A 27,356-nucleotide genomic window follows, 5' to 3' on the forward strand; every position below is an offset into this window, starting at 1 on the left:
CACTGCCTTCAGTCCCGCTTAGAGCATTTTAGGTGTAAGGGCCTTTCCCCCTCCACAGGACTTGAGAAGCTCCAAGGCTGGCACGTGCCTCGGGGATTTAATGCACAGCTGGGGTCATGTCCTGGGGTTGAAATGAACGAGGGGAAGGCTCATCTGTGGTGGTGTCCGCTCTGGATGAACTGCTTCGTGGTGTGGGTCGATCAGGATTGAGGAGGCCCTGTGGCACTGTTTCTCTCCTGCCCCTTTAATGATCCCTGGATTTTTGTTTGGCTGCGCCATGCCCCTTGTGGGCCTTTGATTCCCAGCCAGGGATGGAACCCCCTGCAGTGGAAGTGTGGACCCGAACCGCCGGACTGCTGGGGAAGCCCCATGATCCCTGAGATTTCGTTATGTGCTTCCGTTGGTTTTGTCAGTTGGCCTGGTCTTTTCAGTCTTGGGAAAGGCCCATTTCTACCATCTCAGGATATGGTTCCAGGAGTGTTTTGGATTCCAAAGTTAAAGCGTGGACCTGGTCTGTTCAGTGTTTGTTGAGAAGCTGCTGCAAATGCCTGACTCTGAGACAGCAGATGACAAAACCCAACTCTGTGTTTACCTTGGGACAGGTGTTCAGATCTATGACCGGACAAGTATTCTTCATGTTATGGTCAAAAGAGGTCAAGTCACTGGCGTGGAGACAGATAAAGGACAGATCCAGTGCCAGTATTTTGTCAACTGTGCTGGTCAGGTAGGTTAGTGACGAGACTGGGTCACTGACTTTCTTATTTAACTTTGTCTCCAGGATTTGGGGTACAGAGGTAAGCCTAGTTTTCTGATGGACTAAGCAGGCGTCCGGGATACACTGTTTCTTCTGTGGCTGGGAAAACTCGGAATCCCCCCTCCACACGGGAAGCCCGCCCCCGCCCCTCGTGTGGAAGCCGGGCGCCGTCCCCCTCCTCCCCGGCCGAGGGGCAGCCCTGCTCAGGGAGGCCCAGAGAGTCAGCGCGGACAGCGCTCGGTCCCTGGTCGGGCTGCGGGGTGGTTCGTGCCATCCTGCCACCCAGCAGACGAGCGTTGGGGTGCCCCTGTGTCGGGAGCGTGGGTTCCGTGTCAGGACCCTAAACCCTGCAGCCCTGAAGGCAGACTGTCCCTTGCTCGCCTCCACGGTCCTAGGGGCAGCCGGGAGTGCTTTCCGCCACGTGGAGGTCTTCGTGGTTGGTGTTTGGGGTTCCAAGGGCCTGGCTCCCCACGAGCTCCCCTTCCGAGCTGGTGGCTCTGTCTTCTCTGCTCAGAAAGCAGACTCCGTGGCTCACCCGGTACAGTCTTGCTCCCCTCCGAAAACGTTAGGAACTAAAGCTGGGAGTCAGCTTCCCACAGCTGGTGTGGAGCGGGAGCGCCCAGGAGCCGCTCGCAATGACACTCGTCTCAAGAGGCTGCCCTTGCTCACGCGCCTTTCTGTTCCTCTCCACCCACCCATCCCTCTGTGCGTCTGTAGTGGGCATACGAGCTGGGTCTGTGCAGCGAGGAGCCGGTTAGCATCCCGTTACATGCCTGCGAACACTTCTACCTTCTGACTCGCCCCTGGGAGACCCCGCTGCCGAGCAGCACACCAAGTGAGGACTTGCACTTTGTTTTTACTCTTGTCTCCTCGCCCCTGTTCCATCCTCTGCCAAGAAAGGCTTTCTGCTGAGGACAAACTGCGCCCAGAAGAGTGTTTTCACTTCTTTTCTGGAGCATGTTACAGGGCGGTGGACCCCGTTCTAACTTGACTTGAATGTCTCTTTATGAAAAGATGGCCAAAGTGGGCGTACCATTAGAGCAGTTTTGTTTCTTTGTTTGCAAGCTAACTGTAGTCCCAGACAGAGGTCTGAATTGCCCATGTCTGGAGTGTAACCTAGAGTTGACATAATGCTACCCATTATGGAGATGTCACTGGTGAGCTCTAAACTCGGGCTGCTCAGTGACTCTCAGCACTGTATGGAGGGTTCGATACCACTTGGAGGTCTTCATCCCTAAAGTGGACTCTGAAGCCCCCTCTGTCAGGCTTTCATGTAGCACAGTGGCAGTTATGTGCTTTGATTCTGAGAACTAGTCAAAGCTTCTAGGTAAGTGATTGGTATAGGGGTAATCGGAAAAACAGTCTCCACAATAAATCTGGAAGAAGCATCCTCGCCCATGAGCGGGAAAAGCATTTTAAAGCTAATGATGCTTGTGTTTACTGAACACTGCCTGGTTAATATGGGCAATTTTAGGTGTTTTTGTTTAACTTCTTTTTCTGTCCATGTAGACAGCTGGCTTGCCTCTAAACCCTGTGTTCTCTTCTGCTCCCTACCCTCTTGTCATTTTTCCCTCTCAGCTGTTGTAGATGCTGATGGAAGAATTTATATTCGGAACTGGCAGGGTGGCATCCTGTCAGGGGGCTTTGAGAAAAACCCAAAACCAATTTTCACTGAGGGCAAGAACCAGCTGGAGATTCAGAATCTGCAAGAAGACTGGGATCATTTTGGTATGTAAACTAGATTTTAACATGAGAGCCTTGTATTTGTCTAAGATGTTACACATTAAAGCCTCTTCAGGAACACAGGCATGTCTCATCTTATTGTGCTTCTCAGATACTGAGTTTTTTTTTTTTTTAATAAATTGAAGGTTTGTGGCAAATGCTGCACTGAACAAGTCTGTTGGCACCATTTTCCAACAGCATTTTCTGACTTTGCAGCTCTTGAATTTTGGTAATTACAGTAATCCTTTAGACTTTTTCACTATTATGTGTGTTAATTGGATCTGTGATTTTTGATTGTGTATTTCTTCAGTGATCTGTCTGTTGTATTAATGATCTATCTGTTGTATCAGTGATCTATCAATTGCAAAAGATAGGATTCACTGAAGGTTCGGATAATAGCATATTTTAGCAGTAGGGGTTTTTTTTTTACCTTTTTATAGTTTTAATAATATACTGAAGTCTGAGCGGAAATTGTTTAATGTTCAGTGGCGTTTTTGAGATAAAATTGATGTACACAATATACAAGTTTCATGTGTACAAACAATATAGCAGTTCTCAGTTTTAAAAGGTTATGTTCCATTAATAGTTATGAAATACTGTAGTCTGTGTTGTACAACACATCCTTGTAGCTTATTTATTTCATACATAGTACTTTGTACCTCTATACTCCCGCCCCTTACCTCGCCCCTTCCCACTTCCCTCTCCCACTGATAACCACAAGTCTGTATCCATTTCTTTTCTGTTATATTCACTAGTTTCTTTTCTTTTTAGATTCCACGTATAGGTGATAGCATGCAGTATTTGTCTTTCTCTGACTCATTTCACTAAACATAATACCTTTTAAGTCTGTCCATGGTGTTGCAAGTAGCAAAAAAAAATTTTAAATAGCTGCGTAGCAGTCCATTGTATATATACCACATCTGTTGATGGACACTTAGGTTGCTTGTATATCTGGCCAAGTATTTTTTAATTTACATTTTTTGGTATGTATATTGGTATTGTGTTTTTGCTTTTTTTGTTTTTGGTGTTCTTTTCCCCACAAGGCTTGCAGGATTTTAATTTCCTGACCAGCTATTGAACTCCATGCACACACCAGTGAAAGTGTGGGGTCCTAATCACTGGACTGCCAGGGAATATCCTGTCCATTGGTTTTTTTAGACATAATTCTATTGAACACATAATACAGTATAATTTTTATATGCACTGTAACATAATTTTTATATGCGCTGAGGGAACCAAAACGTTCACATAACTCACTATGGCAGTATTCACTTTATTACAGTAGTCTGGAAACAAATCAAGGTATACCTGTGATTCCTTATTTGATCTTTGTAACAACCCCATTTTGTTGTCCACAGAGGTTGTCTGGTCTAAGGATATAGTTCATGGCAAGCCGATTCAGAGACCTAAAATTAAAATCTTGGTTAATTTTGTCTTCTCACTTTTTCATCTAAACTCATTGCTGAAATTTTAGGCTAGGAGGAAACCTACTTTTTTTTTTGGAAACCTTCTTTTGATAGGACTTCATTTAAGATGGAAGAGAATTTTTAAAAGCGAAATTGTTAATATGTTCTTTTACTCAGTTTTTAAATAATTTATTTAATAGGCAATATAATCATGTAATTCCAAATTCAAAAGGTATGAAGAGTGTCCTTTCTTCCACTTGAACTTAATTTTTTTTTTCCTTAATTTGGGGAAATTTCAGACTTTTACAATTGAAGAGAATAACAAACAGACGTCCCATGTCCCTGCCAGCCGGCTTCAGTCTGGCTTCATCTTGATCCCTGTCCCATTGGATCTTTCCTGGGTGATGGACTGACCTTAAAACAAGCTGAGGATCTGTCTTTCGCAGCTGTTAGAACATAGGAAAATACTGCCTTTTATTGCGTATCTCTTTGGGGGCCTTTTAATTAAGAGCTTTTGTCCTACCACTGATGCCTATGAGATTTTATTTGCGGGCCACACATAGTATCTGCTCTTCCATAGCACCTTTCATTTCTACAGAGTATCTTTTTTTTTCCGTCTTTATGACAAGAACTTTGTAGGGATGTTCCGTAATTCCACCAAGGCTTCTGCTTCTGATAGATGGCCCAGTTGGCTCTTCTCACAAAACCTCCCCCAGACACTTTGGGAAAGGAGCAGCAGGTGAGGCGTGTAGGGGAAGGCCGTTTTGAGGCCCCTCAAGCTGAGGATAGGGTTTGGGTCTGTTGTGTCGCTCAGAGCCCCTGCTGAGTTCTCTACTGCGTCGGATGCCACAGCTGGAGACGCTGGAGATCGTGAAGTTGGTGAACTGCCCCGAGACCTTCACCCCAGACATGCGGTGCATCATGGGCGAGTCTCCCTCGGTGCGGGGCTACTTCGTCCTGGTGGGAATGAACTCCGCAGGCCTTTCGTTTGGTGGAGGAGCTGGAAAGTAAGTCCTTCCCACTCAGACTGGGCTTGCCGGGCTTCCTCCTTTCTTGTTCACACGGTCTGTGATGTCCTCAGTCCAGCACGTTCGTAGTAAGCAGACGACACGTGTCTGTAGAGAGCTCTGTCCCTGTAAAGGTACTCAGCCCTTGTTGCAGGCACGTCACTGTGAACCCCTCTCTTGGAGTTAGCCTGGGAACCAGTGGGGTGTTCGTCTCTATTACTTCAGTCATAACAAACGTTGGTCCTTTGAATGTGTTTCTTTGAGTTTGGAAGTAGTGATGGTGAGCGGAGTAGAAGATCATGCTTATCACCCAAGTTTTTATTTTAAAATTTGGTAGCTAATAAAAATAAAGCCAGTGTCAAAAGGACACTACTATAAAACTCCACCTATTTGCATACATAAGAGTACTGCTGTTCATAGAGACAGACATAGAATGGTGGTTGATGGGGGTGCGGGGGGTGGTCTCTGTTTACTGGATATAGTTTGTTTGGGAAGTGAAAGGAATTCTGGAGGTGAATGGTGGTGATCATTACAGACAGTGTGAAAATACGTAACATCCCTGATGTATGTACTTATAAATGGTTGAGATGGTAAATTTCATATTGTCTGTATTTCACCACAATTTAAAAAAATTTTTAATTAACTGACCAGTAAGTATACTTGGGTGAACTGTAGAATGGCTCTGAAGACAGTTATGGATTAGAAGTTACCAAAAATGTTTGGAACATTTTTGGAGCAAAGGTGATAGGCCATATAACTATATAACCTCCTGAGATGACTGTTTTACAGGGGAAAAAAAACCAACATGCATAGAGTACATTTGTATGTTTATTTTCGTCTTATTTCTTCACGCGTGTGTACTGAGTCACTTGTCATGTCTGACTCTGCGATTCTGTAGATTGTAGCCCACCAGGCTCTGCTGTCCGTGGGATTTCCCAGGCAAGAATACTGGAGTGGGCTGCCGTGCCCTCATACTTCCCAGGCAGTCTTACCATTAGTGCTCATGTCCTCATGGTGGTCTTGTGAGAGCAGCAGGTGGATCTCGCTTGCTTCCTCCAGAAGTTAAGGAATTAGAGAATCACTCAGCCAGTCTTGACAAGACAGGGTCTTTTGATCCCGTTGGTGCTTGAGTCCTAGTCCTGCGCTGAGAGTGTCACGGCGCTGAGAGGCCTGGCAACTTCCCCCTTTGCAGGTACCTCGCTGAATGGATGGTGCACGGCTACCCCTCGGAAAACGTCTGGGAACTGGACCTGAAGCGGTTTGGAGCCCTCCAGAGCAGCCGGACCTTCCTGCGCCACCGTGTCATGGAGGTCATGCGTGAGTGAAGCTGCATCCCCACTGCCCCTCTCCGCAGGCGGCTGGCTGGCTGTCTCCACGGGGCAGATTCTTCCCCGGTTCTTCAACAGTTGCTTCAAGTTGGGCTTCTGGTGTTTGACCGTTCCAGGCCTGTGGTGGGGGCGTTACGCCCATGACACGTGTGAACTGTTTTGTTTAGTGTGTTGTACAGTACTTAGCTCCGTGACCAGGAAATAGACCGGGACGCACAGGGGTCACTCCTGTCAGGCACGCAGCAGCAGCTTCTTGGACATTCTTGTCTTTGCCTTCTTTTCACGTTGCTGTGTCACAGTGAATGCCCGCACTCCCCACTTGGTCTTTGAGATCATGGTGTGCTTTCCAAGGCAGAGAATTTGCCAAGTTAGTCTCAAAGCATAAGTGACTCTCATCATCAACCCACCATATGCTCACCAGATAGGAAACCACTTCGCTTGTAAATACCAGACATGCATTTCTGCTTTCTCTTTGTTTTTGCTTCTGACTTTGAAGGATTACTATCTTGTCTTGGCTTTTTATTTCCCAGTGAGCTCTTTAGAGATAGCTTTAAATAGATCTCTATATATAATGTATTTCTTTTTGGCCGTGCTGGGTGTTCGGCACTGCGTGCGGCCTTTCTCAGTTCTGGCAGGGAGGGCTGCTCTGCTGTGGTGCACAGGCTTCTTGTTGCAGTGGCTTCTTTTGCGGAGCACAGACTCCAGGCTACACCGGCTGCAGTGGTTGTGGTGCACGGGCTGGTAGCCGTATGTGTGACTGCCAAGACTTTTTATTTTCTGTGCAAATCGTAATGAAGCTTGAGCTTCTTGAAGATACAGCACTTTGGGGGCCCTTCTCTGATTCTCATGAGTTGGAAGTTTCAGGCATGACAGAAAGTGGGGAATTGGAATGTAGAACCTAAAGCCCAGAAGAGATCTGGACAATTCAGAGAGGGCAGCACGGCTTGCTTCTGCCTCAGCGAAGTACCTCTTGTTTGGCCTTGTGTGAAGTCCAGTCTTCTCTCTGGAAGACACTAAAGATCTTACTCTTTCTGGATATTTTTACTTCCTGCTGTTGCAGATTGGACATTAGGAGAAGTGAATTCTGCCCCTAGCTTTGTTATGTAACAATGTCAGTGGGACAAACTGTGCAGCCTGTCAGGCTCCATATCAAGTGCGCTGTGTGCCCTTTTGCTTCAGAAATGGTTAAATACTAGGGCAAGTGTGTGACAGGTCTGAGACTCCAACCACACAGGCAATGGAAAGAAGCAGGTGCCAGTGTTTCACACTGTTAACCTCCTGTGTCCTGTGTAGACGTGACCTTCATCCCTGCTGGGAGCTCAGCAAGGTTTAGAACCCTTTCTCCCATTGTTTCCACCTGCTAGCTTTAAAATAACTGTAAACAAAGATCTGGAGTCTTGACATGACTCACAGCTGTATAACTCTGTGGAGGAGCGACACCAGCTCTTACAATGCAATCCTTTCTTCTGGAACGTTCCTGTCACACTAGTTACTGTTGGGAAATTGGGCTACAGCAGCCTGGAGAGCATGCTCTTTTGAATGGAAGCAACTCCAGAGTCTCGTGGATAGGGGTGCTCAGCTCTGTGGCTTGGGCTCTCACGGCCTGCTCTTCCGTCTCCTAGCTCTGCTCTACGACCTGAAGGTTCCCCGCTGGGATTTCCAGACTGGAAGGCAGTTGCGCACCTCTCCTCTCTATGACCGGCTGGACGCGCAGGGAGCCAGGTGGATGGAGAAGCATGGATTCGAGAGGCCAAAGTACTTCGTGCCACCAGACAAGGGTAAGAAGGCACATTCTCATATTTGTTCTTTCTGTCCTAAGAATAATAAGTCGTGGTTTGGTCTGGTTTTAAGTTACGGATTTTGGCTGTGCCAGGTCTCTGTTGCCGAGCAGGGGCTCCCTCAGCTGTGGCCCGCGGGGCCGCTCGCCAGTTGTGGTGCGCGGGGTCTCGTTGCAGAGCACAGGCTCCAGGGCATGCGGGCTCCGGAAGCTGTCTGCACAGGTTTAGTTGCTCCATGGCATGTGGGGTCTTCCTGGGTCAGGAATCAAGCCTGCGTCCCCTTTCTGACAGGCAGATTCTTAACCACTGGACCACTAGGGAAGTCCTAAACCTTATTTTTAAATCGGTATACTTGACTGTGTTCCTGGGAGAATGAATAATAAAAACCAATTATACTGTCCTAAGCTATCCAGGAATCTCACCAGAACAAATCCCCTCCTTTTCCTTCTTCCTTTGGTTTTCTCTGTCCTATAGACCTCCTGGCCTTGGAGCAGAGCAAGACTTTCTACAAGCCAGACTGGTTTGAGATTGTGGAATCGGAAGTCAAGTGCTGTAAGGAAGCCGTGTGTGTCATTGACATGTCCTCTTTCACAAAGTTTGAAATAACAGTGAGTATTTGAGAACCAAAAGAACAGACTTGGAAACATGCATGTTTATTATATGCCTCTTGTTTTTCATCTGTCACTTCAAAACTGATTCTGTAAGAACTCGGGGATATTTCAGTGTGTCAACTGAATTATAACATTTTCTGGAATTTTTAGCTCTTTGTTTCTGATTCTTTCTCTGCTTGTTGAGGCCTGTTTGACACTAGAATCAGTAGCTAGCTTACCTGAGCTCCTTGCAGTGAGGTGAACCTGCAGATGTTGTTGCGCGAGGGCCAGCTAGTTGAATTTTCTCAGCAAGTGGCCTGGCACGTCAGGCCGCATTGCCAGCCAGAGGTTCTTACATCTGTTATCTCTGTTTCATTCCCCAACCCTACAGTCCACTGGGGATCAGGCATTAGAAATTCTCCAGTACCTCTTCTCCAACGACCTTGACGTGCCCGTGGGCCACATTGTGCATACCGGCATGCTCAACGAGCGTGGCGGGTATGAAAACGACTGCAGCATAGCCCGGCTGAGCAAGCGCAGGTGAGCCAGGCGCCGCCCCGCTCCCTCCACACCTGGGCCCTAGATGGCGTGGCCACTTTTGCAGGACACCGTTAATAACACCGAGAACAAAAAACATTTCATTAATGCATGGCCAGTTCATCAGCAGTGCCCGTGCACGTGCACGCACGCACACACACTCCACCCCGCCACAAGGAGGGGAAAAAAACGCACCAGATTATTTAAAACTTAGTCTGGAGAATTAGTTATTCTACTTGGAGAAGGTGCCTTATCTTTCGTTAGTAGGCTGTATGATTTCTTGGCACTAGCAGGACACCAGACCTTGGTTTGTCCTGACGTGGTATGTTCGAGAAGGATGTGCTCTTGGCCCTTCCTGAAAGTGAAGAGACCGTTGGGCATGTTCTGTCTGTTGCTTTCACTCTAGCTGAGAACCCACTGCTTCCTGATCATTCTTCTGCTGCCTGGTTTTGATTACTTTTGGTCTCACTTTCAGTTTCTTCATGATTTCTCCAACCGACCAGCAGGTCCATTGTTGGGCTTGGCTTAAGAAGTACATGCCAGAAGACAGCAACCTGATTCTGGAGGACGTCACCTGGAAATACACTGGTAAGGGGCCCTCCAGGGTCAGGGGGCCTGCTGGGGTCAGGGGCCCCTCCGGGGTCGGCTGGCCCAGTGATCCAGGTTTGTCTTCTCCATTTGCCTTCTTCATATCTGATGTTCAGGAGTGTCAGAATTAGCCCCTTGTAAGAGGCTCCTGGTCATAGCCAATCGATCGCTAGCGCTTCCCCACATGTTCTAAGGGAAGTGGGGGCGACTTATCGCTCCTCCATTTGTGTTGTTACTGCCGTATCCCCTGCAGTCAGCAAGTCAGAGTGCAAATATTTGTTGAATTAACGAATGACTCATTATTAAATTATTTTAATCCATTATGTAAATGTTGTTTTCATCACAATTTCCCCTTAGTTTTTTGTTTTTTGTTTTAGTAAGTAAATACTTCTTAAGGATGGCTAACTTATTCCCTGATTATCTCCCCCTCAGCAGTCCTCTCGTGGAGCAGCCCTTTCTCTTCTGCCCCCTAATTTCAGCTTTAACCCCTGCCTGCTTCTCACTTAAAGGACCCTTGCCTTGCCTCCACCAGAGGCGAGTTCATCATAGCAAATATGATGGGCTTCTGGCTACCAGATTGGAAAACTAGAAGCTTACGGAAGCCAGCCTGTTTTCCAGTCCATCTGAGGGTATCTGACGTGTGACGTGCTCAGCTGCTGTCACTGATCCCGGCCAGGGAGCAGCTCTCCTCGGGGCCCTCCTGCTATTGATTTGTGGTTGAGGCTTTTCCATCACACAGCTGCACTGGGAAGAGGAGGGAGCAGACGTTCAGGGCCAGGCCTGGGAGTGGACTCCTGTCCTCTGGCTTCATGCTCCCAGTCTCCCTGCAGAGGCGGCTGTAGAGACTTGTCTTCCTTTGTACCCAGGAAGAGGCCACAACTGGCCAGGCTCTCACATGCCAGGAGTCAGTGGCAGCACTTGGCAGCCTTGTCAGGATAAGTGTGTTTGCCAGAATCTAGGTGCATCCTAGGACTGCCTAAACACAGGAAGGTTTTCATGGTCTTGCCACCCAGACCCGGCCATAGGTGAGCAAGTCCAGAACAGACCTTCCCCACTGGCTCAGCTGTTCCCCTGGAGCAGCCAGACATGTCCTTTACTTTCCCCTTTAGCCCTCAACCTGATTGGTCCTCGAGCTGTGGACGTGCTGTCCGAGTTGTCCTATGCCCCTATGACTCCAGACCACTTCCCAAGTCTGTTTTGCAAGGTGAGTACTGGAAAACTTCTAGTCTTTAAATAAGCAGGGAATGTTCTTGTATAGAGATGGCAATTCCATGTTCTCATTATGGCATTAACATCCACAGTGTGTTCTTATGTTCATTAAGCAAACAAAAGGAGTCTGTCCACTATTTTCAATTCTTCACAGTCTTCTTATTTAATAAACATTGATATCTTTAAAGTGGACCTAACTTTTCTCAATGTCAGTTCTATATATTTATTGCTTTCTGTGAAAGTGAAAGTCACTCAATCGTGTCTGACTCTCTGCAACCCCGTGGACTGTATAGTCCACGGAATTCTCCAGGCCAGAATACTGGAGTGGGTAGCCTTTCCCTTCTCCAGGCAATCTTCCCAACCCAGGAATTGAACCAGGGTCTCCTGCATTCAGGCAGATTCTTTCCCAGCTGACCTATCAGGGAAGCCCATTGCTTTCTGTAGCAGTGGATTACATTTTTATGTTGCAGTATTATGATACTGATGCCAAAAAACGCCAGCCAAGGTCAGGTCCCTTCTCTCCATGCAGAGCTTCCTCTTTTCCACCCATGAAGTAACTTCTGTGTATGTGGCCCCTTCAGATAAGAAATGGCTAGGTGAATCCCTAAACAACATACATGGTTTTCTTTCTTGTACTTGGCAAGTAGATCTGAGTGAAACAGAGTGCAACTGAGTGAAAAGAAGGACAGCTGAACACTCTGGGAAGCGGCTAATGGAGAGGTCTGCGCAGACGGATGTTTTGGCAACTGTCACAGGCAGCTCTGAGACAGTTACTGATGGGGTGCTCGTTGAAGTTCAGACTGAAGTCAGGTTCCTCTTAAGTGACTTCACAGCTCTCTCTTCTCTGTGGCACAATTAAAGCAGCAGAAAGCTCTGTTAGCTGTCGGCCGGCCCTGTCAGAGCCCTTTCTTTGCTCTGAGAAGAGGCTTGCCCCAGACCCTTGCGCCTCCCCACGGAGGCGGCCTGCTGGGGGCCTTCTGGGGCTCCCCACACCCTGCCACAGAGCGTGGTCGAGTCAGAGGCCCTTTTGAGTCACTGCTGCTGGAAATGTGTTCAGAACACGGGGAGCCCAGTGTCTGCCCCCCAGGGCAGCAGGTGAACCAGCGTCTTCTCTGGGGCAGGTGCCCAGGGCTGGCCTGCCAGGTCCACCAAGGAACATCGCCTGCTCTTCCTAGCTCCTGATGTCCTGACTGAACCCACAGCAGGTCTTCAGCAGGACTTTGTGGAGAGAAGTGTTTTCCTACTTGTCAAAGACTGCCTTCCCTCCCCCAGCGGCTGGGCTGGCACTCCTGAGCTGGGCGTTGGGAGGCTGGGCTGTGTGCCTAGTGACCCCATTGCCTGGAAACAGACCACTGGGGAAGAAATTCCTTCATTCACATGTGTCTGTCTCCTCCAGGGTCAGACGCAGGGAGGGTGCAGAGCTAATGAGAGGGCTCCTGAGACCTTCATCCTCTGACACCTCCATGGTGACCCCCTCCCTTGGTCTCCACAGGAGATGAGCGTGGGCTACGCCAACGGGATCCGGGTGATGAGCATGACGCACACGGGCGAGCCGGGGTTCATGCTGTACATCCCCATAGAGGTGAGCACCGCGGGGCGGGGGTGGGGGGGCGCAGAGGGCCCGTCTGCCAGCCTTCCTCGCCGCAGCCGGCTGCGTGAGAGAGGGTGTGACATTTTTACTGTTTTCTGTAGGTCTAGAACATTCACATGGTCTAAAATTAAACATCTCTAAAATGTGTTCAGCACCACTGACCAGTTCTCACCAGCCACCACCAGTGATATAATTGTTTATATCACTTCAGAGTTTTGTACATATGGAAGCAAGTTCAAAGATATCTTCACAACCCCCTTTTTAGAAACGCAAGTGGAAGTATACTGCGCTTCTTCATCTTGATTGTTTTACCGAACAGTTTACAGATCTTCCCCTGCCAGGACCTAAGAAAGAGCTTCCTTTTCCTTTTTTCCTTCATTTTTTAATTAAAGTGCTACAGTATTCTGTTATATAGTCGAATCATTTATTTTTAAATGATTTATTTGGCTGTGCTGGGCCTTAGTTGCAACATGTGGGATCTTCAGTCTTTGTTGCAGCACGTTCTCTGACCAGGGATGGAACCCAGGCCTCCTGCATTGGGAGTGCAGAGTCTTAGCCACTGGACCTCCAGGGAAGGCCCTGAATCATAGTTTAACTAGTCTGCTATTAATAGACATTTCGGGGTTTCTCGTCCTTGGCTGTTATAAAAAGTTCCGCAGTGTACAAGAGCCCCTTTTTCTTTATTGCTTGTACCGGCACCGGGTTGTCACGCTTTGGGCCGATGAGTGCAGAGCAGTTTGTCAGTGCAGTTTTATGCAAGAGATGGAGCTGCTTTTCAAAACCCAGCTCCCTCTGAGTGAAAGCTGTCCGCAGGCCCGCACTGCTCCGCCTGCCCTCCTCGCTGATGCTCCTATCTCCCGTCTTCCTGCCTCTCGCTCCAGCCCTTCATGTCCTTCACTCCCTGCCTGGCGAGCGTATGAAGCCTCGGGGGCCTTTCCGCCTGCCCTCTGCTCTCCTTGGCGGTCCGTCCTCCCCCATAGCGCCACCAGGCTGAGGGCCACACCTGCTTCAGGTCTGCTCACACCTCTTGCCTTCTTGATGAGACCTTTAAAGCTGCATCCACCAGCCCCCTCCTCCCTAGCCCCCTTCCCTGTTTTTCTTCAGAGTGCTTACCAGTGTCTCTCAGAATATATATTTTCTTTATTTTATTCAACAGTTTAACCCTTTTAAATACAGGTTTGCTGAATGCAGAGTTATTTAACTTCTGTATCACCATCACAGAGGATCTTGGCACATAATAAATGCTTAGTAATTGCTATATGAATGAATGTTCTGGCTCTATCTTTTGTCCATTTTTGTATTGAATTATTTGTCTTTTTACCCAATTTCTCTGAACCAGACAGTCCTTACTATTAAGTTGTAAATTTTTTTCCCCATTTGTCTTGATTTGTTGTTTTTTTTTACCGTGTAGAAGGGTTTTTTAATTTTACTTTTTATTATGGAAAATGTTCCATATGTTACAAAAAAAAATTATTTTTTTTGTAGGTGAATTGATCAACCTTTTGTGACTTCCAAACTTTGATACATAGAAGGGGCTTCCCCACCCCAGAGTTATAAAATTTTTCCACTTTTCTTCTGGTGTTTTCAGGTTTTTTTTTTTTTAATTTATTTATAGTTTGTGTTATTGCTATTTATGGGTTTGTGGGGCTTTTTAAATATTTAAATGCACCAGTCTTTTGCACTGTCTCTTGGTACACTTTATGAGCTGTGAATCAAACTTTTTTCTAACATGGGTGACCAATCGGCATGAGATTCTACCTTTATCACATACTAAGTTGCTACATTTGGGTATATTTCTGAACCTTTATTCTGTTCTGTTTACCCAGGACCACATTATCTTAATTATGGAGTCTTTATTGTTCATGTTAATACTTGGTAGTGCTTTCCTCCCTCGCAGCTTGGAAAACTCTGGAAAATAATTCCTGTCTCCTTATGCTCCCTCAAACATTTATAATCATCTAGTTAAAAACACCCTGGTTTTTTGGGTTGTGTTATGTTTGTCAGTTAGGAAGAATTGACATTCTTACATGTGTTGAATATTACGATCAGAATGTACCTTTTTTATTTGGGTTTGTGTGTGTGTGTTGTGGTCCTTTAATGGACTGGAACCTGGTGGTCCGGAGTCGATGATAAGAAAGTAAAAGGGAGAAAGAAGCTAATATTCCCTGGTTTACGCAGAGAACCAGTAAAACCCTTGAACAGGGCTTGCACCACTCATGAAGGCACAGGGCGTCCTCTCGAAGAGGTCTTAAAAGCCCAGGCAGGAGAGTGAGCTCGGCGGGTTTCCATGCTCCAAAGAATTAGCCAGAGTTGGGGGGAGAGAGAGAAAGAGAGAAAGACATGGGGACCCAAGCCTCTGGTGGAGCAAGGGTGCTTTAATGATCTTTCTGTGAGTATATATAGGCTGTTGTGCAAGGAATTTCTTTCAACAATGACAAAGATCAGAAAACCAGACGTACAGCAACTGTTACCAAGGAAACAAGGAATTAGCAGTGGTCATAATGTCAGAAGACAATCCATACCTCAAGAAAGAGGGTCGTGACTAAGCAGTTTTGTCATAAGGAGAATGTTTACTGAAGGAAATCCACGCATGCGTTTTACCTCATGACCTCAGTCCTGGGAGCGGCCTGCCGCTCCAGTCGTTACCAGGAACTGATAAGGAACAGAGGATTTATGAGAGACAGAAAACAGCACACAGAAAACCTCCTGTTAAACATTCCCTGACGTGTGTGTGACCTTCAGAGGTATTTTGAAGTTTTCCTCAGGCAGATGTTATAAATTTGTATGAATAATGTTTTGGTGGTGTTGCTATTGTGAATAGGAAGGGCATCTTTATTCTAGTATCTTCTAGGTGATTGTGATTTCTAAAAGTTTTGTCTTCTGTTTATTAATGCTCTAACCTGTTTTCTTCCTAAACTGTCTTACTGTTTATAGCTGTTTTTTAGTTGTTTCTCTGGAATTTCCAGAGTTCAGTCTGACCATATACAAATAGTAATCATTTTTCTTGTTTCTTCACAATTTTTATTCCTGCATTTTCTTTCCTGTGTCCAGTTGCAACAAGTAGCAGTGATCTTGAGCATCCTCACGTTCTTGATGTCAGTCATGTTACTCATGATGTTAGGTTTCCTTTTGATTATTAAATGAAGCATGGATTTGCCATCCCATGAAACTTCATCTGCTTTTTCACACTCAAATGTTACAATTTGAGAAGAGCTGATACACATACAGCTGATACATTTTGCCTGTACTGACAGGGCATCAGCCGTGAATATGGTCACTGAGGTGTTACCACCTGCTCCCGGGTCATTAATCAGCAAAGTCCATCAGGAGGGGGAAGCCCTGTTTCCTACCTGATTTTCTTGGGCTGGTCCTGTTCTTACTCCTGCTTTCCATGAATCCAAGAGGTAATTTTTGCACTGCTTGGGCTCTTTTCAAGCTGGTTTTTGTCCTCAAGAAGGTTATACTTGTCTCCTGGAGGAGATGGCTTCCAGAAGCATGGTGGCAGACGGCAAATTGTTTACCCTCAATCCCTGGCATTTAGTGAGAAAGTGAGTAAACGGTGGGGACCTACTTTTCCCTTTGCTCTTCTTCTCTAGTCCAAGACTAGTAACTTGCTTTCAGTCTTTCCTCCTCTGTCTTCCTCTTAACTCAGACACAAAGCATTCAGCTTGAGACGCTGAACCCGCCTAAGATACGGCTCATTCTTACTATCTTTGCCCAGCCTGTCCCCACTGGTCTCCTCCACCCACCTTTGCTATCTCCAGTGTTTGACTTACACACATATCACAGGCTGTGTTGTACCAATAGCTCAGACTCCCTTTTCCACATCTAAAATCGTCTTGACCACGTTGTTCTGTTTAGTCGAGGCCTGTTTGGCTGCAGTAGTACAGTTTATAGAGCCGTATACATTAAAGAATTGCAGCACCAATGAAGCTGCCTTTCCTTTTCCCCCGTTATATTGAGAGAGAATTTATATACATCGTTGGGTAAGATTAAGGTGGACAGTATAATGGATTGACTTACGTAGACTTAGCATTCACTGTCTCATACAGCTTCAGTAAAAAAGAAAAAAATTTTTCCTGTGATGATAGGAAATCTCAGGGTTTACTCTTAACTTTCATATGTATCATACACACAGCAATGTCGGTTGTAGTCAAACGTTGTACACTACATCCCTAGTGCTCACTTTACGAGGAAGTTTGCACCTTTTGACCACCTTCCTCCAGTCCTCACCCCTCTAGCTACCAGTAACCAATCTGGTCTGTTGTTCTATGGATTTGGATGCTATTTGGGGGGGTTTGGGGGTTTTTTTTTAAGATTCCACACCTAAGTGTGGATTATATAACAGCTATCTTTCTCATTCTTCTGTGTCCTGTTTTCTCCGAGTTACAGTTCTTAAAGTAAACAGTATAGTTGTTGTTGGGCTTTAGGCTTAACATAGTATGTTTAGATTATTTGCTTTCAATTTGGAAACCTTTCTGCTCATTTAAGTTATCTGGTACTTAAACATATCTGGAACCAAAAACAGCAGTGTGAGAGACTGGATGCTGCGGGACGTGGTGGGAGACCCCCCGTGGCCTGCTCCAGGGCTAAGATGCCCCAGTGGGTGTCACAGATCAGAGTTCTGCATGCACGCCTAGAGTAACGTGCAGTACTCATTTCACAGCGTGGGCCAATGCACGAGGGAAGGACCAGGGTTGGGGAGCAGGGGCAAGAGAACACGGCGGGGAGGATGTGTGGCTGTCGGAGAGGCGGTTACGAGTTTGGTTGTTTGCTGAGTGGGAAGAGAGCTTCTGTGAGTTATGTCGTGCTGCTGTGTACTTAGATCCTAGACATTCTAGAGAAGGGAAGAGACGGGTGCTGCTTTCCTGGAGCTTAAGTCTGGGCTGTGGCAGTGGGGCTCCTGAGGATTATGGCCAACCTCCCGCCCTGTCCAGGTAGCAGGGACAGCCAGCCGTGCGCCATGTTCAGTGCTGAAGGTCTGCTCATTACTGACCTCTTGTCTCTCCCTCTAGTACGCCCTGCATGTATACAATGAAGTGATGAGCGTGGGGCAGAAATACGGAATCCGGAATGCTGGGTATTATGCTCTTCGTAGTCTCCGAATTGAGAAGTTTTTTGCCTTCTGGGGTCAGGACTTAAACACCCTCACCACACCCCTGGAATGCGGAGGAGAGTCTCGGGTGAAGTTAGACAAGGTATTGTATTTGTGTGCATACTCCACTCCGCCCTCAGCTCTCCAGGCAGGGAGCCTGCAGGAGAACAGGTGTGCAGGGGCTGAGGCCTCAGGATGTCTGAGGGATAAAACACTGACTAAGGAAAGACGACAGATAGACCACAAGTGTTTGGGGCACTGTGCTCTGTTTTAGACTGAGTGCTTTCTGGGCAGTTTTCCAGAGTTGGTTATGGCGATTCATTAACCTGCCACAAACATGTACAAATGAGTCACATTACATGCAACTTCCCACTTTTTTTTGTTTCAAAACTAATATATGAAAATGCTCTTTTTAAATCACCATTTAAGAGGATAAAGTTCTCTTTCCCCGCTCTGAGTGCCCCCAGCCCTCCTGCCAGCTTGACCAGAAGCACCAGTGCCCTGTCTCCTTGCAGAGCATCCGTGCAGAGCACGCAGAGGAGGCTCCCTTCACTGCTTTCTTAATTGTGGTGCTTGGATACTACACACTTGGTATATTGCACCTTACTTTTTTCCCTTAACAAAATCTCTTAGCAGTCATCCTCTACCAAACCACATAGTAGACGTCTGCTGCTCTTTTTGAGTGATTAGGTAAGTATTTTTCTCTGATATAAAATTAAAGAATACTCAGTTTGGAAAATAGGGGAAAACAAAATTAAAATCACTCATTTTTTTTCAGATACAGTCACTGTTAAGCTTATTTTTGGGAAGAATGAGGGGAAGGGATAGTTGGGGAGTTTGGGATGGATGTGAACACACAGCTATATTTAAAATAGATAACCAACAAGGACTTAGTGTGTAGTGTAGAGAACTCTGCTCAGTTTTATGTGGCAGCCTGGGGCGGGGGGCAGGGGGTAGGGGATAGACACATACATGGATCTATATATGGATACATATATATGGCTGAGTCCCTTCACTGTTCACCTGAAACTATCACAACATTGTTATCTGGCTGTCAGTCCAGTTCACTTCGTGAACAGTTCACTCCAGTTGCTCAGTCGTGTCCTACTCTTTGCGACCCCATGGACTACAGCATGCCAGGCCTCCCTGTCCGTCACCAACTCCGAGAGTTTGCTCAAACTCATGTCCATTGAGTCGGTGATGCCATCCAACCATCTCATCCTCTGTCGTCCCCTTCTCCTCCTGCCCTCAGTCTTTCCCAACATCAGGGTCTTTTCCAGTGAGTCAGCTCTTCGTATCAGGTGGCCAAAGCATTGGAGGTTCAGCATCAGTCCTTCTAGTGAATATTCAGGACTGACTTCCTTTAGGATGGACTGGTTTGAGCTCTTTGTAGTCCAAGGGACTACAATTGGCTATATTCCAAGTAATTGGCTAATCAATTCAGTTCAGCTCAGTTCAGTCGCTCAGTTGTGTCTGACTCTTTGCGACCCCATGAATTGCAGCATGCCATGCCTCCCTGTCTATCACCAACTCCTGGAGTTCACTCAGACTCATGTCCATCGAGTCAGTGATGCCATCCAGCCATCTCATCCTCTGTCGTCCCATTCTCCTCCTGCTCCCAATCCTTCGCAGCATATATCTCAATTAATTGGAATATTATATTGGAGTTAATATATTCCAAATAATTAGAATATAATATTCCAATATATTAATTGGCTCTATTCCAATATAAAATGAAAAAATTTTTTTAAATTTTTTCTGCTTTTTTGTACATATGCATAAATATATATGCATACAGTATATAAATGGACTTTTTGTTGAGATTATATAAAAACATTGCTTTTCTAAAACAGCTGGAACAAGCACTTTTAAGTGTAGATTCTCCTGCCTGTTTTTGTTCTGTGTGGTCTCATGATTGAAATGTGTTTATAAAACAGAACGATGTATACCTGTCCTGGTACAAGGATCCTCTGAAGGTGTCTCGTGTTGGGAACGCAGATTTCCACACAGTGGGAAGCACGCATTCTTCAGAGCGTGCAGAGGGGAGAGAGAGAGGGGCAGTCCTCCGCAGCGACGCCGGGGCCTGACTGTCTGAGCGCGTCTCTCTTTCCTAGGGTGTGGATTTCATCGGGCGCGACGCGCTGCTGCAGCAGAGGCAGAATGGGGTGTACAAGCGCCTCACCATGTTCATCCTGGACGACCACGACACAGACCTGGACCTCTGGCCGTGGTGGGGGGAGCCCATTTACCGGAATGGGCGGTACGTGGGCAAGACCACCAGCAGCGCCTACGGCTACACCCTGGAGCGCCACGTGTGTCTGGGCTTCGTGCACAACTTCTCCGAGGACACAGGGGAGGAGCAGGTGGTGACAGCGGATTTCATCAACCGGGGAGAATATGAGATTGACATTGCAGGACACCGGTTCCAGGCCAAGGCCAAGCTCTACCCGGTCCCCTCCCTCCTCACCCATAAGCGCCGGAAGGAGGACGTGGAGCTAAGTGACTTGCACGGGAAGTGAGGCCGGGCGGCCTCGCTGCCACCCCTCCTTCTCATCATCATAGGGGTTTTTCTCCTCCTCCTGACCCCTCCCTTTTCTTGAGTCAAGCTTGGCCTCCCATCTCTTCTCTCCTGGTAGATTTTCCCGCTTTTAACTCTCCCGTTGCACCCCCCCCCCCCCCGCCCCCGTCTGCCTCCGTCTCCTCCTCCCCCTGCGTCTCCCATCTCCTGATACTCTGGGCTGGTCGCCGCCACTCCGCCTCTCAGGCTCCCGTGGTGGCGGAGGGTAGGAGCAGACTCCTTGTGAGGTGGGTTGTGCTGACAGCCTGACTGCACGTGCCGTGTCTTGAAGCAAGGCAGGCTGCAGGCTAAGTGTCCTTCTCTGTGAGGCTGTTTCCTTGGAAGAATCTGTGAATTCTGTGGGTTGCTGTCGTGGAACAGCTTATGCCTTTCAGCCGGGCAGGTCCTCCTCCCGTTCCTTTGTGCTGTGGCTTGGCTCCCTGAGCCCTCTGTCAGGAGGATGACCACCTACCTCGCTGATGAGAGAGGCATCGTGAGGATGATACCTGGGAGTTAGCAGAGATAAACAGTTAACCCTCCTGGGCCACCCCACTGACCCCCAGTTATCAGACTGTTGGGCAAGGGCCACCTGCCTGTAAGTTTCTTCATCTTGCTAACCTCTACAGTGAGGGGGTTTTGGGTTGGTTTGTTTGGCTGAGTAGACAAGTAAGCCACACTGAAGAGAAAGGCCAGTTTGCCTTCTGGGTTGCTTTTCCCAGCTGACAGAGTCTGACCTCAAAGTACAGCTCAGCAATGCTGAGTCTTCTGGAAACAGTGCTGCTTTTCTTTCAGCTGCTCACAGTTCAGCCACCTCACCTTGATGATCCTCTTCTCCAAGCCCACGTAACTTTCAGGTCAGCCTCCCATGTCCCTGCCACAGGAGCCGCTGGCTCAGCAGACCTTCTCCCCCTTTAGAGCAGGGCGAGGGAGGCAGGCTGGGCACCCTGGTTGAGGGAGTGAACCTGGGGCCATGCTGAGTGGGTGGGAGCCACTTGGGACCCCAGGTCTGGCTTTCCCCACAAAGAAGAGACAGAGCCACGTGGAGGTGCCCTCTGATCCCAGTGTGGGGAGAGTGTGTTACCTGAGCCCAAGGTCTGCTTCCATCTTCTCTCCAGCCATCTCTCCACATCTTCTGGAATAGAAAGCGACTGGGGTGAGAAGGCCCTGCTTGCTTTAAGCATTGCCTATGTTTGCTAAAGATCTCCCAGACTGTGATATCCATCCCCATATGCCATTTCCCCTTGCAGACAAATTGCTGCTAGAGACTTGACCCGTAGCCTTTGGTGTCTTGGCTGCATTAGTTCTGACTGACAGGTCTGTAAGTATATTCAAAATGATCCTTTCATGTTATTAGAGAAGCTTAAACTTCTCAGATCTCTGCCTACTCTGGCATTTCTCTGGATTTCTGTTTACCCACTTGATCACTGACTTCAGTGTCCACCTTCTTACAAGGTCTTCACTGATTAATGAGGGAGTACGTGATTAGAAATCTGTTGGGGGTTTGGTATTTTGATGTAAGTGTGTATTTAATGAGTTGAGAGGTGCTGCTTCCAGGCAGAGAGGAGGGGTGCTGCCCAGCTGGAGAGCACAGAACAGCAGCCGTGAAACTTGGGGGAGCAGGACATGAGCCCTCGCCAACGCAGGTGTTGCCCGCAGAGAGCTGACTGACCCAGGAAGATGCAGCCTGATGCAGAACCAAAGGTGCCCCGTGCTCGGCGCCACTGCGAAGCTGCCTTATGGACGAAAGCTTGTTGGGAACTGAGTCCAAAGGAAATTCTAGATTTTAGATGTATGTGTAAAGTACAAGCTGTCAAGATTCTGGGGGCATCACTTGTGTTTTAGTGCCCTGAAACTTACATATTTACCTTCTGGCACTTTACATTCACCCTGGAAGTCTCCTTTGTTTCATTGGAATAGGCAATATGAATCTGGTAGGTTTCTCTGTTTGGTCCTGAACTGAAAAGAGTGACTCCTTCCTGCCTCAGGCATGGTTGACAATCAAAACATCCTCATTTCTGTATCACTTCCTTGACTTGGGGACTGGACACATGACAACTCATCTCTTTCTTCCTGGAGACTCGAGGGTTTGTTGAAGGGGTGGCGGGACTCTCTGTTTTACATGGATGAACTTTATTCTCTGAAATGATTTGTCTTGTGGGAGGGGGTCCACAATCTTCTCAGCATATTCAGTTGAATCGTTTTGAACCTAGAAATACAAAGTGTGTTGGCTTCAAACAGATGGAGAATCCAGGTTCCAAGTCTACTGGGGGTCTTCTCCCTGGAGATAAGCCCCTAGTTACTTGTACCACGTGTAAGTCCTATGGTCATGTGATTGACGTTGAAGATTTCTTGTCTGTGATAAAAGCTCTAATTGAGAAGGTTTTCACACACAAAAAAAGGGACAAGAAAGCTACCTGGCTGGGTAGCCCGTGTGCTGTCCCTTAGCTTGTGTCTCGGTCACACAGCACTGCGTGGGCAGGACACACTCCAGGAGACAGCACTGGACAGTTCCCACCACACTCAGGTGCTCTTCTGGGGTGTCCCTGTACCCCCTGAACGCACACTGTGCCATTTAGTCCAGTGGTTAACCCCAGTCTCACCGTGGCCCCAGAGTTCCCATTTCTACCGGAGCAGCACCAAGTCACTTCCGCTGGATGCTCCTCAGGAGGCAGGCAGTCCTTGGACTCTACCTCCTTGTACAGACCAAGAGTTTTAGCTGCATCTCTTCTTTCCTGGGCTGTTGCTTCCAAGAAAGTAACAAAACGTGAAGAATAACTCTTCAGCTTGCTTCTTTCCTCTGCCTTTGCATGCACTGGAGAGGTTAATCCTGTCTCCCACCACCACGTGTGTGGCTGGAGTGACAGGCACTTCTGAAAAGTGATTTTGTGTCACTGAAGAGATGACCCCCCCCCCGATTCTGCCTCTAAAACCACTATATCAGCTGGCTTTCAGGCATTAGCTACGAGGTCCTTTTTGTGTCTCTTTGTTGCCTCTTGGCCAGTGTAGTCAGTGAGGATTGTCTTTAGTATCCAAGCTAGAGATCTGGTCAACAGTGTTGAATACTCCAGTATAACCTACTATTCCCTTTCTTTCTGCACATCCACACTCATCCCTCACAAACCTTGATAGGAGCAGCATTTTCTCAACATCGTACAGAGGAAGTTCCTCCTGAGCGAGGATTCTTCCTCCTGCTCGTCATGTGCAGGCACGTGGCCTCCAACACAGCTGAGGGGGAGAGAGAGAGGGGGCAGGTGAAGTACACGGCAGTGACCAGGCCGGGCAGCGAGTCCTGAGGGGACGAGGGCTCCCCTGTGAGCGTGCGCCCCACGCCCCTGCCACTCTGCCCTCCGCGTTATGGTGCTGAGTTAGCTGTAAGCCTCCTTCATTGTCACTCTGGGGCTGGCATCGGCAGCCCCTCACCACTACAGATACACTATTTTTTAAGAGGACTGAGTATTTTTGTATGTCTTTGCCTTCTCTTTGTCCATTAAACACCAGAGTTGTTCCTTGTATAATATGATTCTTCTCTGAGCAAAACCCTTGGAGAATTACACATTTCTTCATGGGCCATTTTTCTCATGATATTTAGATACACCTGTTTTTATCCTTTGCAGACTTCCTCCCTTCTCATTTTTCTGTCTCTCAAGGACAGGAATTATAAGTCGTGGAGGGGATACTTTTAGCACCTGTTTCAACAGATTGATGCCAAGATTCCCTTTGCACACCAGGAACTGGGGCTTGGGGCCCTCCTCCACCCGGCCACGTTCTAGTGCCTTACACTCCAGAGCATCACACGGCGGGCAGAAATGGAAGAAGGACCTTCAGCAGGCAGGTGTGGTGGGGTTGAAAGCTTCCGCAGCTCATTCCAGTGAAGGGTTTTCCAGCAGCACAGCTAACACTACTACTCTCTGGTCAACCCCTGGGATGTATGAAAACGCCACTGTAACTAGTGCAACGGATACAACTCATTCTTTGCGTTTGTAAATGTGCAGTTCAGCTCAGCCCTTTCCCATCCCTGTCAGCATGTGGTCCTGTAGCTGTGCGAGGCCCTTTAGTAAACGGGCTCTTTCTTCCGCACCCTGGGGATGACAGGCACCCAGGGTGACCAAGCGTTTCTGCCCTCATTAATGCGGCATTAACTTTGTGCACTGTGTTTCTATCAAGCCAGATTTCAATTAAGGTTTTCTTTTCATGTTACTAAGTTTGTAAGTGAATAAACAGACATTTTCTCTACTCTTGCTATGTGTCCTTGAGAAACGTTCTGCATCTGTGGTAACCAGGTATGTGTATTTACCATCACTAAGGATCAACATTGCACATAAAATCATTTGCACCTGTTACCAGAGTGTACCAGAGAATTTGGAAACAGGTAAAGAAGATGCCTGTCTAAATCCAAGGCTAACTCCAAAAGAGGGGTTCCAAACACATTCTGTACAGTGACGTGCCTGGAACAAGGGACAAGTACCTTTAAGGGGACAGCTCTCTATGGATACGTGTCATCGGCTTACTACGAACGTGCTGGACTTAGTACATCACAGACCATGTGAACAAGAAGAAAGGAGGAAGCCCAGCAAGCCGAGTCTGGGATGGACTTACTTTCCAGCTCCTCCACCAAATGAAAGGCCTGCAGAGTTCATTCTCACCAGGATGAAGTAGCCCCGCACTGAGGGAGACTCACCCATGATGCACCGCATGTCTGGGGTGAAGGTCTCGGGGCAGTTCACCAACTTCACGATCTCCAGCGTCTCCAGCTGTGGCATCTGACGCAGCAGAGAACTCAGCAGGGGCTCTGAGCGACACAACAGACCCAAACCGAGTCCTCAGCTTGAAGGGCCTCAAAACTGCCTTCCCCTACACACCTCGCCTGCTGCTCCTTTCTCAAAGTGTCTTGGGGAGGTTTTGTGAGAAGAGCCAACTGGGCCATCTATCAGAAGCAGAAGCCTTGGTGGAATTATGGAACATCCCTACAAAGTTCTTGTCATAAAGACAGAGGAAAAAACATACTCTGTAGAAAGGAAAGGTGCTATGGAAGAGCAGATACTATGTGTGGCCCCCAAATAAAATCTTACAGGCATCAGTGGTAGGACAAAAGCTCTTAATTAAAAGGCCCCCAAAGAGATATGCAATAAAAGGCAGTGTTTTCCTATGTTCTAACAGCTGCAAAAGACAGATCCTCAGCTTGTTTTAAGGTCAGTCCATCACCCAGGAAAGATCCAGTGGGACAGGGGTCAAGATGAAGCCAGACTGAAGCCAGCTGGCAGGGACATGTGTTCTTTATATTATTCTCTGCACTTTTAAAAGTTAGAAATTTCCCCAAAGTTAAGTCCACATAGACGGAGAATCTCTTCATTTATAAACCCTTCCGTATATTTTGATTTTGAAATGATGTGACTGTGTTAACTATTCAATAAATTATTTTAACTTTGAGTAAAAGACCATATTAATAAAACAGTTCTCCTTTTTAAAAATGTCTTCAGTCTTATATGAAGTTCTACAAAAATGCTTCCCCCTAGTGTAAAATACCAGCATTGATTTTAAATAAGTAATAAGCTGAAATTTCCTTAACAAGATTTTAGTTCCTTGAATCTGCTAAACAGTGACTGCAGCCTTCCAAGAGGCAAACTGTATGCTGCCCTTACGTTGTTACAAAGATCAAATAAGGAACTCTTCCTGAAAATGTGTTGAAAATTAACATCTTAGACAAATATGAGGCATTCTTGTTATAATCTAGTTCACATGCCAAAGTGATCCCAGGCTTTCTATAGATTCTGAATCTTCAGCTGGTTCTTAACTTTAGTGAAAATTGGTTTCCAGTTCTCAAAGCCCCCAGAGAGGATGCCACCATGTCAGTTCCAAATATAAATTCTTCCATCTGCATCCACGGCAGCAAAGGAAGAGAAATGACGAGGGAGTGGGGAGCAGAAGGGAAAAAACAGAGTTGAGAGGCAAGCCAGCTGTCTAAGTGGACAGAAAAGGCAAAACAAAAACACTATTGACTTTATTAAAACAACATCCAAAGAACACAAGCATTCATTGGCTTTCAAATACTTTTCCATCCCTCATGCCATATATGAAAATAAACTCAAAATGGTACCATAAAACTAAAGAGAACATAGGCAAAACATTCTCTAATATAAACCATAACAGTATCTTCTTCAGTCTCCCAAGATGAAATAAAAGCAAATGGGACCTAATCAAGCTTATAAGCTTCTGCACAGCAAAGGAAACCAAAACCAAAACAAAAACATAACCTACACACTGGGAAAAAATACCTGCAAACAATGTGACAGACAAGGCATTAATTTCCAAAATATACAAATAGTGCAACAACCTAATCAAAAAAGGTATAGATCAAAATATGCATAGAGATAAATGAAAACACAACCCAAAACCTATGGGACACTGTAAAACCAGTGCTAAGGGGAAGGTTCATAGCAATACAAGCTCACCTCAAGAAACAAGAAAAAAGTCAAATAACCTAACTACACCTAAAGCAACTAGAAGAAATGAAGAACCCCAGGGTTAGCAGAAGGAAAGAAATCTTAAAAATTAGGACAGAAATAAGTGCAAAAGAAAAGAGACCATAGCAAAAATCAACAAAGCTAAAAGCTGGTTCTTTGAGAAGATAGATGAAGTTGACAAACCATTAGCCAGACTCATCAAGAAACAAAGGGAGAATAATCAAATCAACAAAATTAGAAATGAAAATGGAGAGATCACAACAGACAACACAGAAATACAAAGGATCATAAGAGACTACTATCAGCAACTATATGCCAATAAAATGGACAACTTGGAAGAAATTAACAAATCCTTAGAAAAGTACAACTTTCCAAAACTGAACGAGGAAGAAATAGAAAATCTTAACAGACCCATCACAAGCACAGAAATTGAAACTGTAATCAGAAATCTTCCAGCAAACAAAAGCCCAGGACCAGATGGCTTCACAGCTGAATTCTTCCAGAAATTCAGAGAAGAGCTAACACCTGTCCTACTCAAAGTCTGCCAGAAAATTGCAGGGGAAGGTAAACTTTCAAACTCATTCTATGAGGCCACCATCACCCTAATACCAAAACCAGACAAAGATGCCACACACACACACACACACACACACACAAACCTACAGGCCAATAACACTGATGAACATAGATGCAAAAATCCTTAACAAAATTCTAGCAAACAGAATCCAACAAC

General features: G+C 46.7%; 1 protein-coding gene across 1 annotated transcript; it reads left to right on the plus strand.

Annotated features, from left to right (window-relative positions):
• The first annotated feature begins 91 nt into the window (after nt 1–91).
• PDPR (pyruvate dehydrogenase phosphatase regulatory subunit) lies at nt 92–24,395 on the plus strand. Its single transcript, XM_040253536.1, has 13 exons — nt 92–724; nt 1,472–1,589; nt 2,333–2,482; nt 4,697–4,889; nt 6,082–6,206; nt 7,840–7,995; nt 8,470–8,603; nt 8,977–9,125; nt 9,598–9,710; nt 10,820–10,914; nt 12,412–12,501; nt 17,526–17,708; nt 19,720–24,395. Exons 1-13 carry the CDS (start codon nt 545–547, stop codon nt 20,122–20,124), a joined length of 2,091 nt encoding a protein of 696 aa, XP_040109470.1. The 5' UTR covers nt 92–544; the 3' UTR covers nt 20,125–24,395.
• The last annotated feature ends 2,961 nt before the right edge of the window (nt 24,396–27,356 follow it).

Source organism: Oryx dammah, unplaced genomic scaffold, assembly GCF_014754425.2.
Source record: "Oryx dammah isolate SB20612 unplaced genomic scaffold, SCBI_Odam_1.1 HiC_scaffold_13, whole genome shotgun sequence".
Lineage (NCBI taxonomy): Eukaryota > Metazoa > Chordata > Mammalia > Artiodactyla > Bovidae > Oryx > Oryx dammah.